The 12,250-nt window shown below is 31.1% G+C and overlaps 1 protein-coding gene and 1 long non-coding RNA gene across 2 annotated transcripts; both read left to right on the forward strand.

Moving 5' to 3' along the window:
* Positions 1–374: 374 nt before the first annotated feature.
* LOC129881475 (uncharacterized) lies at positions 375–2,626 on the forward strand. The gene is made up of 3 exons (XR_008765597.1): positions 375–556; positions 1,421–1,462; positions 2,300–2,626. It is a non-coding gene; the product is annotated as an uncharacterized LOC129881475 (long non-coding RNA).
* Positions 2,627–9,605: 6,979 nt separating this feature from the next.
* LOC129881476 (RING-H2 finger protein ATL33-like) lies at positions 9,606–10,297 on the forward strand. The gene has a single exon (XM_055955670.1). The coding sequence runs from the start codon at positions 9,627–9,629 to the stop codon at positions 10,158–10,160; it is 534 nt and encodes a 177-aa protein (XP_055811645.1). The 5' UTR covers positions 9,606–9,626; the 3' UTR covers positions 10,161–10,297.
* Positions 10,298–12,250: the final 1,953 nt, after the last annotated feature.

A 12,250-nucleotide genomic window follows, 5' to 3' on the forward strand; every position in this document is an offset into this window, starting at 1 on the left:
GAATAATTTATGTGTAGTAAAATACATCTCAAGAAGGACCCTTAAGCCAAATCAAAATAGAAGCCATCAAATATGTTTTTCTTAAAGTCACGTTTCGGGTAAGCTGACTTCGGGAGGCCATAACCTCTTTATAATTTGAGAATTTGGGAAACCTTTCAACATAAAAGTTGTAGATAATTGAAATATCTTTCCAACCATAGGTCGTGGGATGAAATGTGATATCGGAGTAATAAGATATAGACGTTTTAAGTCTGACAGGCCAAACTAAATAGTGAATTCGGCCCAACCCAATTCTAATTCGGGTCAGGCCCAATGCACACGAAATTAAATCTGATTTTTTGTAACTATTCCTTCATACTTTAGACCAACATAATTCTGGAAATATCCAGAGAGAGAGAGAAAGGGAGTTCTTGAGAGAAATCCCAAATCCGACCAAAATTCAAGTCTCGAAATCCGAAGCTTATGAAGAGAAAATTGTTGTACGTCGCGTTGGCTTCAATTTGAGCTAGAAATCAGCCAATAAGGAGAAGATTTTATGTGGTGCTGCAAATTTAAGGTAATATTAAAGTCTCATTTTCATTGTTAACAAGTTTAGTTAGAGTTTTAACGGATTAGAACGGAGAAAATAGTGTTATAAACTAGTTTGGTGATTTGTTGAGATTTATGGGTTAAAGGGTTGTTTTAGGTAGATTAAATAGATGGAATTATCTTAGTGATGATGTATAATAATGGTTGATATTGTTTTGATGTTGTTGATGAGTTGTTGTTCTTGAATTTGGAGGAAAAAGGTGTATGAAGATTGTGAATGTTCAAACCCGTTTTTGGAATTGAGTAGCTGGTAGTAATTCTGGAATATCTCATTGTGTAGACCTTAGATTTTAGATATTAAACATGTTTTGGAAAGCTAATACACATACCTACAACTATTATGTTTATGTATTAGTCTATATCTGCTGTTATTATGTCGAAAACTGAGCATGAATCATAAGACAAATTCTGTCCAGATTCTGGATTGAAAATTCCTTCATGTATAGCTGTTCGTATTTTGATGATATCTCTTCGTAGAAAATGAATTTTGAGTTGATTGCTTTTGCATTGGAAACTTAAGACAGAGATCTAAATGTTTCATGAAGGTTATAAAGTCCAGTTTTGCCGTTTTCATTTTCAAAATTTAAATACAACGTGAGGTACTTGACTTTTCGAATTTACTGCTTTGGTAACATGAATAATAAATCTTATTTTGTATCAATATTTTGGATTGTTGATGTTGGTTGATGATTATATGGATGGTTTGAAAGTGGGAAAAGTGAACGGTATAGGGGAGGTGCTGTCCAATTTTTTTTAGAAATAACCTACTAACGATAGACTACGTTTTATTCTTGTCCATAGCTTAATTATAGTGCTTAACTTTTTAATATAGGTTGAGACAATATTGGACAACATATACGTATAAACGCTAAAGGTATGTAAAGTTAACATTTTCTTCTTTTGGCATGATCCATATGAAACGAACGAATGACGTATGCTTAAATTCCAAAAAAACTCTTATTCGTAGATATACTCGGATGGCTACCGTTTTTGATTTTCAAAATTTATATTGTTATGTATTGACTCATGTGTATGATTCCAGCCATCCTAGTTGGTATAACTCATGTTGTGGTATAATTCATATTTTAGTATAATCCATAATTGGTGTGATTCATAATGACTATTGTCTTGGGTTTCAAATGATGGACTATTTTGCTTATTCTATTAAGTCTCCGATAATGATCAAATTTCACAAGGTTGCTAATGATACCTTATTCGTGCATATTGTTATGGTATTATTCACCGAGTCCTACGATAGGCCGGGTATGTTATCATGTATGGATTCCACTACATTATTCACCGAGTCCCTTACTAGAGGGCCGGGTACGTGATATGATACTATGATAGTATAATGATATGACGATATGATTATGGCACCGAGTCCCATAATGGGCCAGGTACGGTATCAGTGTACACTACTCTATTCACCGAGTCCCTTGCTAGAGGGCCGGGTATGGTATATATATACATATGACGATATATTGATATAATTGTGACACTGAGTCCCATAACGGGCCAGGTACGATATATGATGATGATATGCATGTCTTTATTTTATAAGACACAGGTACAGTGATTTATTGATTATGATACTTAACTCCTGAATCTTTATTTCAGATGTGATCTCCTTTACGATATTTTATGCTTTATATACTCGGTATATATTTCGTACTGACCCCCTTCTTCGGGGGGCTGCGTTTCGTGCCCGCAGGTACAGATACTCATTTTGGAGAGCCGCCACCTTAGGATTCTACTCAACGGGTTGAAGTGCTCCATTGTCTCAGAGCCTAAACTTTTGGTACTAATCCTTATAATATATATATTTGTGTATTTTGGGGGTACGGCGGGGCCCTGTCTCGTCATATGCTATTGTTAATCCTCTTAGAGGTCTGTAGACACATGAGTGGGTTGTATGTAGATGTTGTCTGGTGTACTAGTATGGCTTATGTTTTTGGACATTTACATTCGGAGTGAAAGCCTTGTCGGCTTACGTATTATGTTATCTTATTTTTGACAATTAAGACTCCCCAAGAAATAACTGATTTTGGTATATATATAAGTGACCGTTTGAGACAACGTGCTACCCATATAAATTCTATATAGTGTTTAATTGTCGATTGATAATAGATAATATGTGTGTATACGAGTGTCCAATTCGGACACTAGTCACGGCCTACGGGGCTAGGTCGTGACAATGTAGGCATGCATTACAAAGTAAAATATTTAGGACATTTATAAGGTAAAATACATAAATGAGTGTATGCATAAGTAATCAAGTAGATATCATTTAAATCATACATATGTGGATATATACATGCACGATTAATCATGTAAATAACATTTGAAAAGTTCATTTGTGGGAATTTGACTATAACCGACATTAAGACCATGTGAGCTATTACATGAAATCCAACATAACCCCCTACGTTGGACGGGAAGTCTACTTGCCTAGGGTAGAACTCCGTTAATTTTACATTCATTCTTTAACTTTAAGAGCTTTCGTGGATCCATTAGCCTAAGCCTACAAGGACTCCTATATTGGCACATAGTTAATGAGACAAGGGGGGTTGCTACTAGGATTTTCTTATCGAATCTCACTTCAATGACCCATTCGGTGCTAAGTCAATCCCACGGAATAGTTTAATACTTCAAAATAGTCATAACATATAGCTTGAGAATTCAAAACATCACATTTGGTAGAATAGCTTATTAAAACCTTTGGTTATTCAAATATGCAAGAATTGTCCTTATTGCATGAAGAATCCATCATTCATATCATTTCATCATTCTTTTATTTCATAAGATTCCCTTTTGATCGTAGACATTGCTTTTATAAATATTCATTTGGAGTCAAAGCTTTCAAGTCAAATTTCATTGAAAATATAGTAAAACTAGGTGGGTTCAAATCACTTCAACTTTAAAACTTGTATGTAAATGAATATGCATAAATACTTTGAAATTCATTAATTAAAAATTATTTTTTAAACAACCCACCATGAATTTCAAGAACCTTTAAGAGCTAAATTGAGAAAATACTTAAAAAAATTGTCAATTCATACATATAAAATCATTTTGCATCAAAATAGATCAATAATCATTAGTTTAATCATGATTCATGCTATTAAGTAGAAATAAGAATTACCCATAAGAAAATTTTATTTGAAATCAAGAGACTTAGTTGAAAGAGTTTTGGACTTCATGCATGGAAGAACCCATGGATAAACACGCACATACCTTAGAGTAAAGCTTAACAAAAATAAATATAATTTATCATATAATCAAAATACTTTAGGCATGAGAGTGGAAGAAATCCTCTCATTGAAGCCTTACATACCTGAAATCCGAAACTTTACTCAGAATTGAAGGACTTAATGAACACTCTTGAATCCTAACCTTTTCTCCTCGACGGAGCGTTTTGTGTACTACCCAGAGTATATGAATCACTGAAATAATATTTTTACACTACTAAGGATTAAAAGTATATTTTGAAAATGAGTAAAAAAGTGTATAGAGAGAAGAGTTTCTTGAGAAAGCTTGATGAACAAAATGATGAAATAAGGTGTATATTTATAGGTGTGAAGGAGGGACCTAACAATAATTAAAATAATTATTAAAAAATCTAAAAATTTAATGGAGGATTGTGATGTCATGGGTGATGTCAAATGGAGGACTATTGATGTCATTAGTAATGTCAAATGGATCTAGATCTTCAATGGTTGGTGAGATGAATCTCATTTTTACGAAATACCCTTTTTCAGAGCTATGTTTGAACAAGATAACTTTCTAATTAGGATTTGATGTTTTACATAAATTATAGATCTAGAAGTCTTCTTTCATGTCGTTCAAGAATCAACTTATTTGGAGGACTCTACAGTGAGATATGATTTTTCTTCTATAAATACTTCATTTTTTCACAGTATCAGGTCTTGCAAAGATTAATTTATTTGACCTACTTAACCTCCAAATCGTAAGATATGGTCTTCACAAAAGTTGTAGGTAATGATGTTGGGTTTATTCAGAAATTTGAATCACCTAATTTAGACTATCCTATAAAAAGTTATATCGAAAATACAGAAGCAGTATTATTTTCGTCGAAAATTAAAACACCATATACAACCCAATACAAATAACAGAGTTAACCAAGATTGAGTCTGAAAAATCAAGTCCATTAACAAGATTAAATTCTTCTTGTGGCTACTATTCTTTAATAAGCTTCCAATAGTTGTAGCACTATGTCATAGAAACATTACTTGCTCCAAATATTGTGCCACCTGCATCTACAAAGAAGAAAACACTATGCACATTTTTGCGAAATGCCCAGATGCTACATAAATCTGGCGAAGCTTCAACCTCAGCATCAACTCTCATGATTTCTATGACTACATTAAACAATTATATACCACCGTCACTATCATGTATGTAGGCAATCACCACTTGGTGCCTAAAGCTATTTTGATACCAATCATTCTTTGGAATATTTAAAAAAACAGAAATAGCAAACTCTTGAAAAATAAAAACATCAATACTATCTCTAACATCATCAATAATATTACTTTTCATGCCATTGAATTCACCCACCTAATCCAAGTGCCTGGGAAAAAACTTTCCAGACACGTAACTATAGTACCATTGCACAGACCCCCTGAAGGAAAATTGAAGCTCAATATTGATGGCTCCTTCTAACATTTGACTTCTAACGGGGGAACATGAAGAGTAATTAGAGATCATCTAGGGAATTGGATTGCGGGTTTTGCATGCAAAATGAAAGGCCAAAATGTCCTTCACACAGAAGTACTAGCTCTGCTCCATGGACTGAAACTAGCAGAAAATAAAAGAATTAAACAACTGCTAGTGGTAACTGATTCCCAGGTACTTTTCAACACCTTACACATTAAAAATCATAGATATTCACCTATTTATGCTGATTGCAGGTCAATGCTACTACAGATGGAAGGAACACTGCTGGAGACTATCCCAAGGGAGTCTAATGACACGGCAGATCTATTATCAAAATACAGAAGGAAAACGAAGGATCCTCAGATGGTTGACAATCAATTATATATTTTTGACGCATCTCCTTCTTTTATAAAAAATGCACTCGAACGAGATATTGTTGCAACTAAAAACTCTTGTATTAGTTTCACTTGTATGTAACCTTCCTATTACTAAATAAAATCCTTCAGTTCTTAAGCAAAACAAAAAAAAATAAATTAAAAGTTCAAAATCATTTATTTTCAAAATCATTTGATGTGATTTGTAGATAATCTACAACCGATCCTTTCACAACCTTATTATAACAAAAGTTTAAACACCTTTTACATAACTATTTAAAATAGATTCTTTACTTTGGAATCAAGTTTTTGCATGACTTTTTCTTTTATTGTCTCTTAAATTGATGATCTTTATTATTTTTTTGTCTCTGCTGGTTATTTAGTGAAAAATTATGGGCTGAAGTATCTTTAACTATGACTTAAAGTTGCAACCTATAAGTTTAGAAAACTTTTGCGTGACATAAATTGTGTATTAACTAATTCACAATTTATACCTTGTGATTTACTTTTAAAGTAGAACAAAGCTAAAGTAGATGTCTTTGGTAGAAAGCGATTTACTTTCAAAATAGAATTTCTCAATGGGAGTACAGATTAGTCAGATCTCAAATCAGATATCGAATGCGGAATGGGAAAAAAATATTCAATTCTACTAAATAATGCAAATTAAAATGGTTATCTTTGCTCCAAAATAATAGTCCTTTGAGTCCGAGTTATATACAATATATAGTATGGTAACTATAACGTGCTTCTACCGCTATACATACATAATACCAACAAATCTAACAAATTAAAAATTCCAAATAAGAACTTGTATATATAGACAAACATGAGTACAAAAAGCCCAAGCTTCACTAGATTAAATTTCATACAAACCTTCCCATAACTATGGTGGTTATATTAAAATTAAACTCTTATTGATCATATCATCCTTCAATAATGGGAGAAGAACAACATCATCATAGAGGACTTGAAATCAACCCTATTTTAGTTGGCCTTCTTGGTGTCATAGCTGGTGCTATAATCGTCGTTATTTTACATTTTGTAATAGTAACATGGTGCAAAAATACTTCATCTGCTCCTCCAGAACAAAACATGATGATTCCAGTAAGCCAAAGTCAAAATCACACTCGTGCTAATGCTCAACAAGAGACGTCTAGTAGCACGAGCACAAGCAATTCGATGGTGCAATTGATTGTTTCGTCTAAAGAAGATATGTGTTCTATATGTTTGGGTGAGTTTATGGAAGACGATGAAGTTAGGGTATTGTCTCAATGCATGCATATTTTTCATGTGTCATGTATAGATGTATGGTTGCATTCTCATCGAAATTGCCCGCTTTGTCGTGCGGATACTACGATGGCACCTCCGCAACAACGTTTAATAGGATTGTTGTCGGAGCCCCGTGTGCAAATTCATTATAACTTAGAGTCAGTAGATTCAGAATGAACATGCACGTACACATGTTTACGTGCCTTTTGGTTTGCGTTTTGTTTTAGGAATAAGTTGTAAGTGAGAATTTGTATGCATCTTTGTATCATTTCCTATATGGGCCGGCGCCCCTAATAGAAACGATCCAAAACATTTATATGGTCCACAAACTTTAATGGAAAAATTACTAGAAAAAACATTTTTTAATAAATAATTACTGATTTTAGCGATACTTTTTATTTATTACCATTTATAGCAATATATAGCAATATTATGATATATCTACTATGTATTAAAAGTGAATTATGCATGCAATATAAATGTATTATAAGTGTTTTAAAATATATTATACTTGTTTGGTAAGAAATTGACACAATGTATTATAAGTGTATTAAAGTATATGATAAATATATTATCCATGAATATAATTTGTATTATATGAGTTTTATAAATTATTTCTCGCTAATATGTATTAAAATTATATTATAATTGTATTATAAGTGTTCAGTGAAAAAAAAATATTATTGCTATAAATGATAAATATTTTCTTAATGTAGTACATTTATGTAAATTTCCCAACTTTAATTAAGCCAGCCCAAATTATTGCCTTTAAGAGATGATAACGGTGCGGAACATGTGAGGCGGGTTAAATTTTTTGCGGGTTAAGGCTGAATAATCAATACACAAATCTTAAAATTTGGAGTGTTAATTTAAATATCTGATAAGTCATTTTTCTCAAAGCTATTGTTACGATTCAAATCTCCGTAACTAGTGAACCAATAGTCGATAATCCTCTTATCGTGCGAGTTAGCCATATTCTCACGTTATTCATAAAAAAAATAATAGAAAATCGAGGATGAATCCAAATTGAAATAATAAAATATATATAGAAAGGAAAAATTAGGGATTTTTATTTGATTTGGGAGATTCCATTTAAAATAGGGGCATTCTTAAGTACTTAGATAACGGCAGAGACATATTTGATACTATAATATCATTAGGATCAAATATAAGTGGAGTACTTATAAAAATTTTATTCACCGACTTGTAAAAAACTATTTATACAACAAATTATCTTAGAAGGTAATTATAGAAAAGTTACTACTATAATAAAATGAAATAGTAAAAAATTAATTATCACATATTATATTACATTAATATTATACAAGAATTTGTATCAACAGGCATATATAATTTAAATCATTTCAACATTGCATTTTTAAGAATTCATAATTAAAATAATGCCACAAAGTCAATAGGTATATCCAACTCCCCGACCGAATTATCAATTAAATATTTTCTATTATCTCAATAATTCACACTTTCTTTCTTTCAATTTATTTAACATTTTTTGAAGATCGAGAGTTAAGTAAGTTTTATTTTATTATAATCTTTTCATATATATATGTCTTGAAATAACAACAACATATTCAGTGTAATCTCATAAGTAAAGTTTAAGGAGGACGATCTTATTCCTAACTTATAAAGATAAAAAGATTGTCTGTCTCTGATAGATGCTTATCATTCATATATATTTTTAAATATTTTAAATTATCAATTATTATATCATATTACTTAGTTTCTAAACATGTAAATTTTATTTCAAGAAAATTAAAATTTTCATATTTGACTTGTGGTCAAAATTAAAAAGCTTTTAATTCTTGAAATTCAAACATTACCCTATAAATTGAGACTGTGGAAGTAATACTAATAAAATGTTCATCATGTATTGACTCTTTTCGTTTCAATTTGTTTATTCTGTTTTCTTTTTAGTACGTTTAAAAAATATTTTCTTTTTTTTTTTACCACTTTTAGCTCTAACAGAAAAAGTATATATATATATATATATATTGTTTAGGAAATGTTCATCTTATCTCATGTATGATGTTACACTATTTTATCATTAAAAAAATAATAATAAAAAATATATATATTGTTTAGGAAAGGCGGAACCCATCAGTGGCCCCTCAAAGTTGGCATCAACTTTCACTTAGACACTTCAACTAAGATTTGTTCATTTTAGACACCTCAAGTAAGGTTTCGATGTGTCATTTTGACATTTTTTTTTACAATCACCCAAATATCTAAAGTGTGTGTAATACACTTGCCGCTGATGTGTCAAAGTGACCAATTAAATGAAGTTAATGACCATTTTTTTCTAATCAAAAGTCATTATTTAAAATTATTTTTGATATATCTGTCACGTTTCTTTATTTAATTGGTCACTTTGATACATCAGCGTCAAGTGTATTACACACACTTTAGATATTTGGGTGATTGTAAAAAAAAATATCAAAATGACACATCAGAACCTTACTTGAGGTGTCTAAAATAAAGAAAACTTAATTAAGATGTCTAAGTGAAAGTTGATGTCAATTTTGAGGTAAAAGGTTAGGCCTTTAGGAAATGTTCATCTTATCTCATGTATGATGTTACACTATTTTGTCATAAAACTATTAATGCATTGTACACTTGTCTTGAAATTCGAAAACCAAACAAAATAATTTTTTTTAAAAAATAGCCAGTCATACTAATAAAATACATAATCAAATTAATATCATGCCCAATTCCTTTACCATTAAAACTTCAAAAACTACACTTCTCCTTCACCGGCGCCGGCGTCTTTACCGGAGCTCCGACATGTCCCCTCTATTTGCAGTTTTCTCTCTAATCATACTTATAATCATTCCGACTATCATATACGCTCTCATCTATGCGATGAAATACCCGGATAACATTTCCCGGCGAAGCTCCGGCGAAAATTCCGGCGAATCCAAAACGCGAATTACATATCATACTACGGATATGATATCGACTATAAAGTATGAGAAAAAAACTTCGCCGTCGCCGGAGGAGGATTCCGGCAATGAGTGTCCGGTGTGTTTGACGGCGTTTGTTGACGGAGAAGAAGTTAGACAGTTGATGGCGTGTAAACATATGTTCCATTTTTCTTGTATTGATAAATGGCTAAGTTCAAAATCCAGTTGTCCTGTTTGCCGTGCTTTCGTTACCGTTAAACGGCCAAAACGGCCGGCGGTGAATTTCGATGATGATTTCCGGCAAGGTTTGCCGGATGCTGCTTCGTTAGTTTGATTCTTATACTTCATTTACATTTTATTTCAACTGAATTTATTACTTTCAATTTGAATTATGTTATGTATATACATGAAGAATTACAATATTTATGTATATATTTAGAATTTAGTGACTTCAAATCTTGAATTCGTTTTTGATGGATTTTTTTTTCTTTCTTCAATTTTTTGATGTCGTTGGGTTGTGGTTATGAGGTCTTACTAGTAAATGTCGAGATTTCATGAATAATTTCTATTTTTTAAGATATAATATATAAATATATTTTTCTAATTTGATAATACTAATTGATATTTATATTTTTAAATTTTGAGTATGCATAAATAGATATTTAAATTATCATAAAATTATTAGTACATCTATGTGTCCTTTACGAAAAAAATCTCGATGTGATTAATCATGTAGAACGTTACATATATACCTTTCTTTTTTTTCTTTTAAGTTGTGTAAGCTAATAAAATGGAGCTTGTTCGGATTATTCCTGAAATTTTGAATTGTTCAATCAAATAATATTAAAATAAAGTGAATTACTTTTACAGAAAAAGTAATTTATCTAATTAGATAAGTAAACTTCAAATACTAATTGAAGAAGAATAAGTAGCTAACATACTTTGTTTCAATTTGAGCTGATGCCTCAAATAGCCACATTTAATCAACTTAATCAATTCATTATTTAACCAACAATCTTAGAATTCGTGTCTAGTCAAAAAAGAAAAAAAAAACTTTTGTGAATTTTGAAAATAAGTACTTGTGTAAATTGCCAAATTAATTGAAGTGGGGTATTCAATAAGTCCAGATAAATCCAAGAGACAAATAAAAAAAGGTGAGAGCCATCATGATGAAGTGACAATGTGCCAAATCCAAATTCATTTAGAAGTTTGCTTCTTTCCATAATCCAACCAACTTGAAACTCGTTTTATAATAAGTGGTGTTTTAAATTTGAATACACTTTGTAAGAAAATTATTGATTTTTTAAAGGTAATTCTTTTGCTAATTTTTTCTTAATCAAATACCTTATAAAAGAAGTAGTTTTTTAATAATTTTTTGATTATGTAAAATTTTATTTATTTATTTAAGAAAAATAATAATAATATTTTCTTAATTTTGTGAAACATCACTTATTATGAACCAAAATAAAAAATACAAACTTAGTATGAAACAGAGAGAGTCAAGAAGACAGTGTATATTCAAATTTATAGGTAATACTTTTTAGGTTTGGTTGGTTAAATTGTTTTGACAAACACTTTTTTAGAAAAATAACTTTTTTAAAAAAATAAAAAACTTAAAAAGCAAAGAAAAAAAAGTTTATAAGTAACATTTCATATTAATTGTTTCGTTCTAACTCTCAACACTCCATATATCCTACCTCCTAGTCCTTAGTACCCTCACCGCCACTCCCAAACACCACTTTTAATCCACCACCACCACCACCTTCTACAACCAACCCTTACCACCTCACTTCCCACCTTATTTTTGAGATAATATTATTTACTTAAATATCAATATGTTTTTAATAGAAATAATTTTCTCTCATTATCAAACATACCAAAAGAGTTGTAATTTTTGGATCTTGAATTTTGCTTCTTTGGTAAACACAATAGACACACATTTAAGTATTAATGAACCTATTTTCTATCTCACTTCAAGTTATTTCAACATTGATATAAGTATATAAGTGAAATTCAGATGTGATAGATGGACGAATCATAAGATGATATGTGGCGGAAATTATAAGTCAAATATAAAGTTATTTTAGAGAAAAAAAAGGGCAGTCCGATGCACTAAAGCTCCCGCTATGCGCAGGGTTCGGGGAAGGGCCCGACCACAAGGGTCTATTGTACGCAGCCTTACCTTGCATTTCTGCCAGAGGCTGTTTCCAGGCTTGAACCCGTGACCTCCTGGTCACATGGCAGCAACTTTACCAGTTAGGTACGAAGTCATCTGGATCTGATGATATGGTAAAAATCCATCTAACTTCAGAGACATGATATTAGGTACGAAATGCAATTAGATGTATCCTCCCAAATAATGGAGTCTGGTAAAGTGTAGAGTATGGGTAAATTTTAGGACTATTTTATAGAAATAAAAAAAAT

The sequence above is a fragment of the Solanum dulcamara genome, chromosome 3 (assembly GCF_947179165.1).
Source record: "Solanum dulcamara chromosome 3, daSolDulc1.2, whole genome shotgun sequence".
Lineage (NCBI taxonomy): Eukaryota > Viridiplantae > Streptophyta > Magnoliopsida > Solanales > Solanaceae > Solanum > Solanum dulcamara.

Excerpts from the sequence above, each read along its gene's own strand:
- LOC129881476 (XM_055955670.1), top strand. The coding sequence starts at position 9,627 with ATGCCCAATTCCTTTACCATTAAAACTTCAAAAACTACACTTCTCCTT.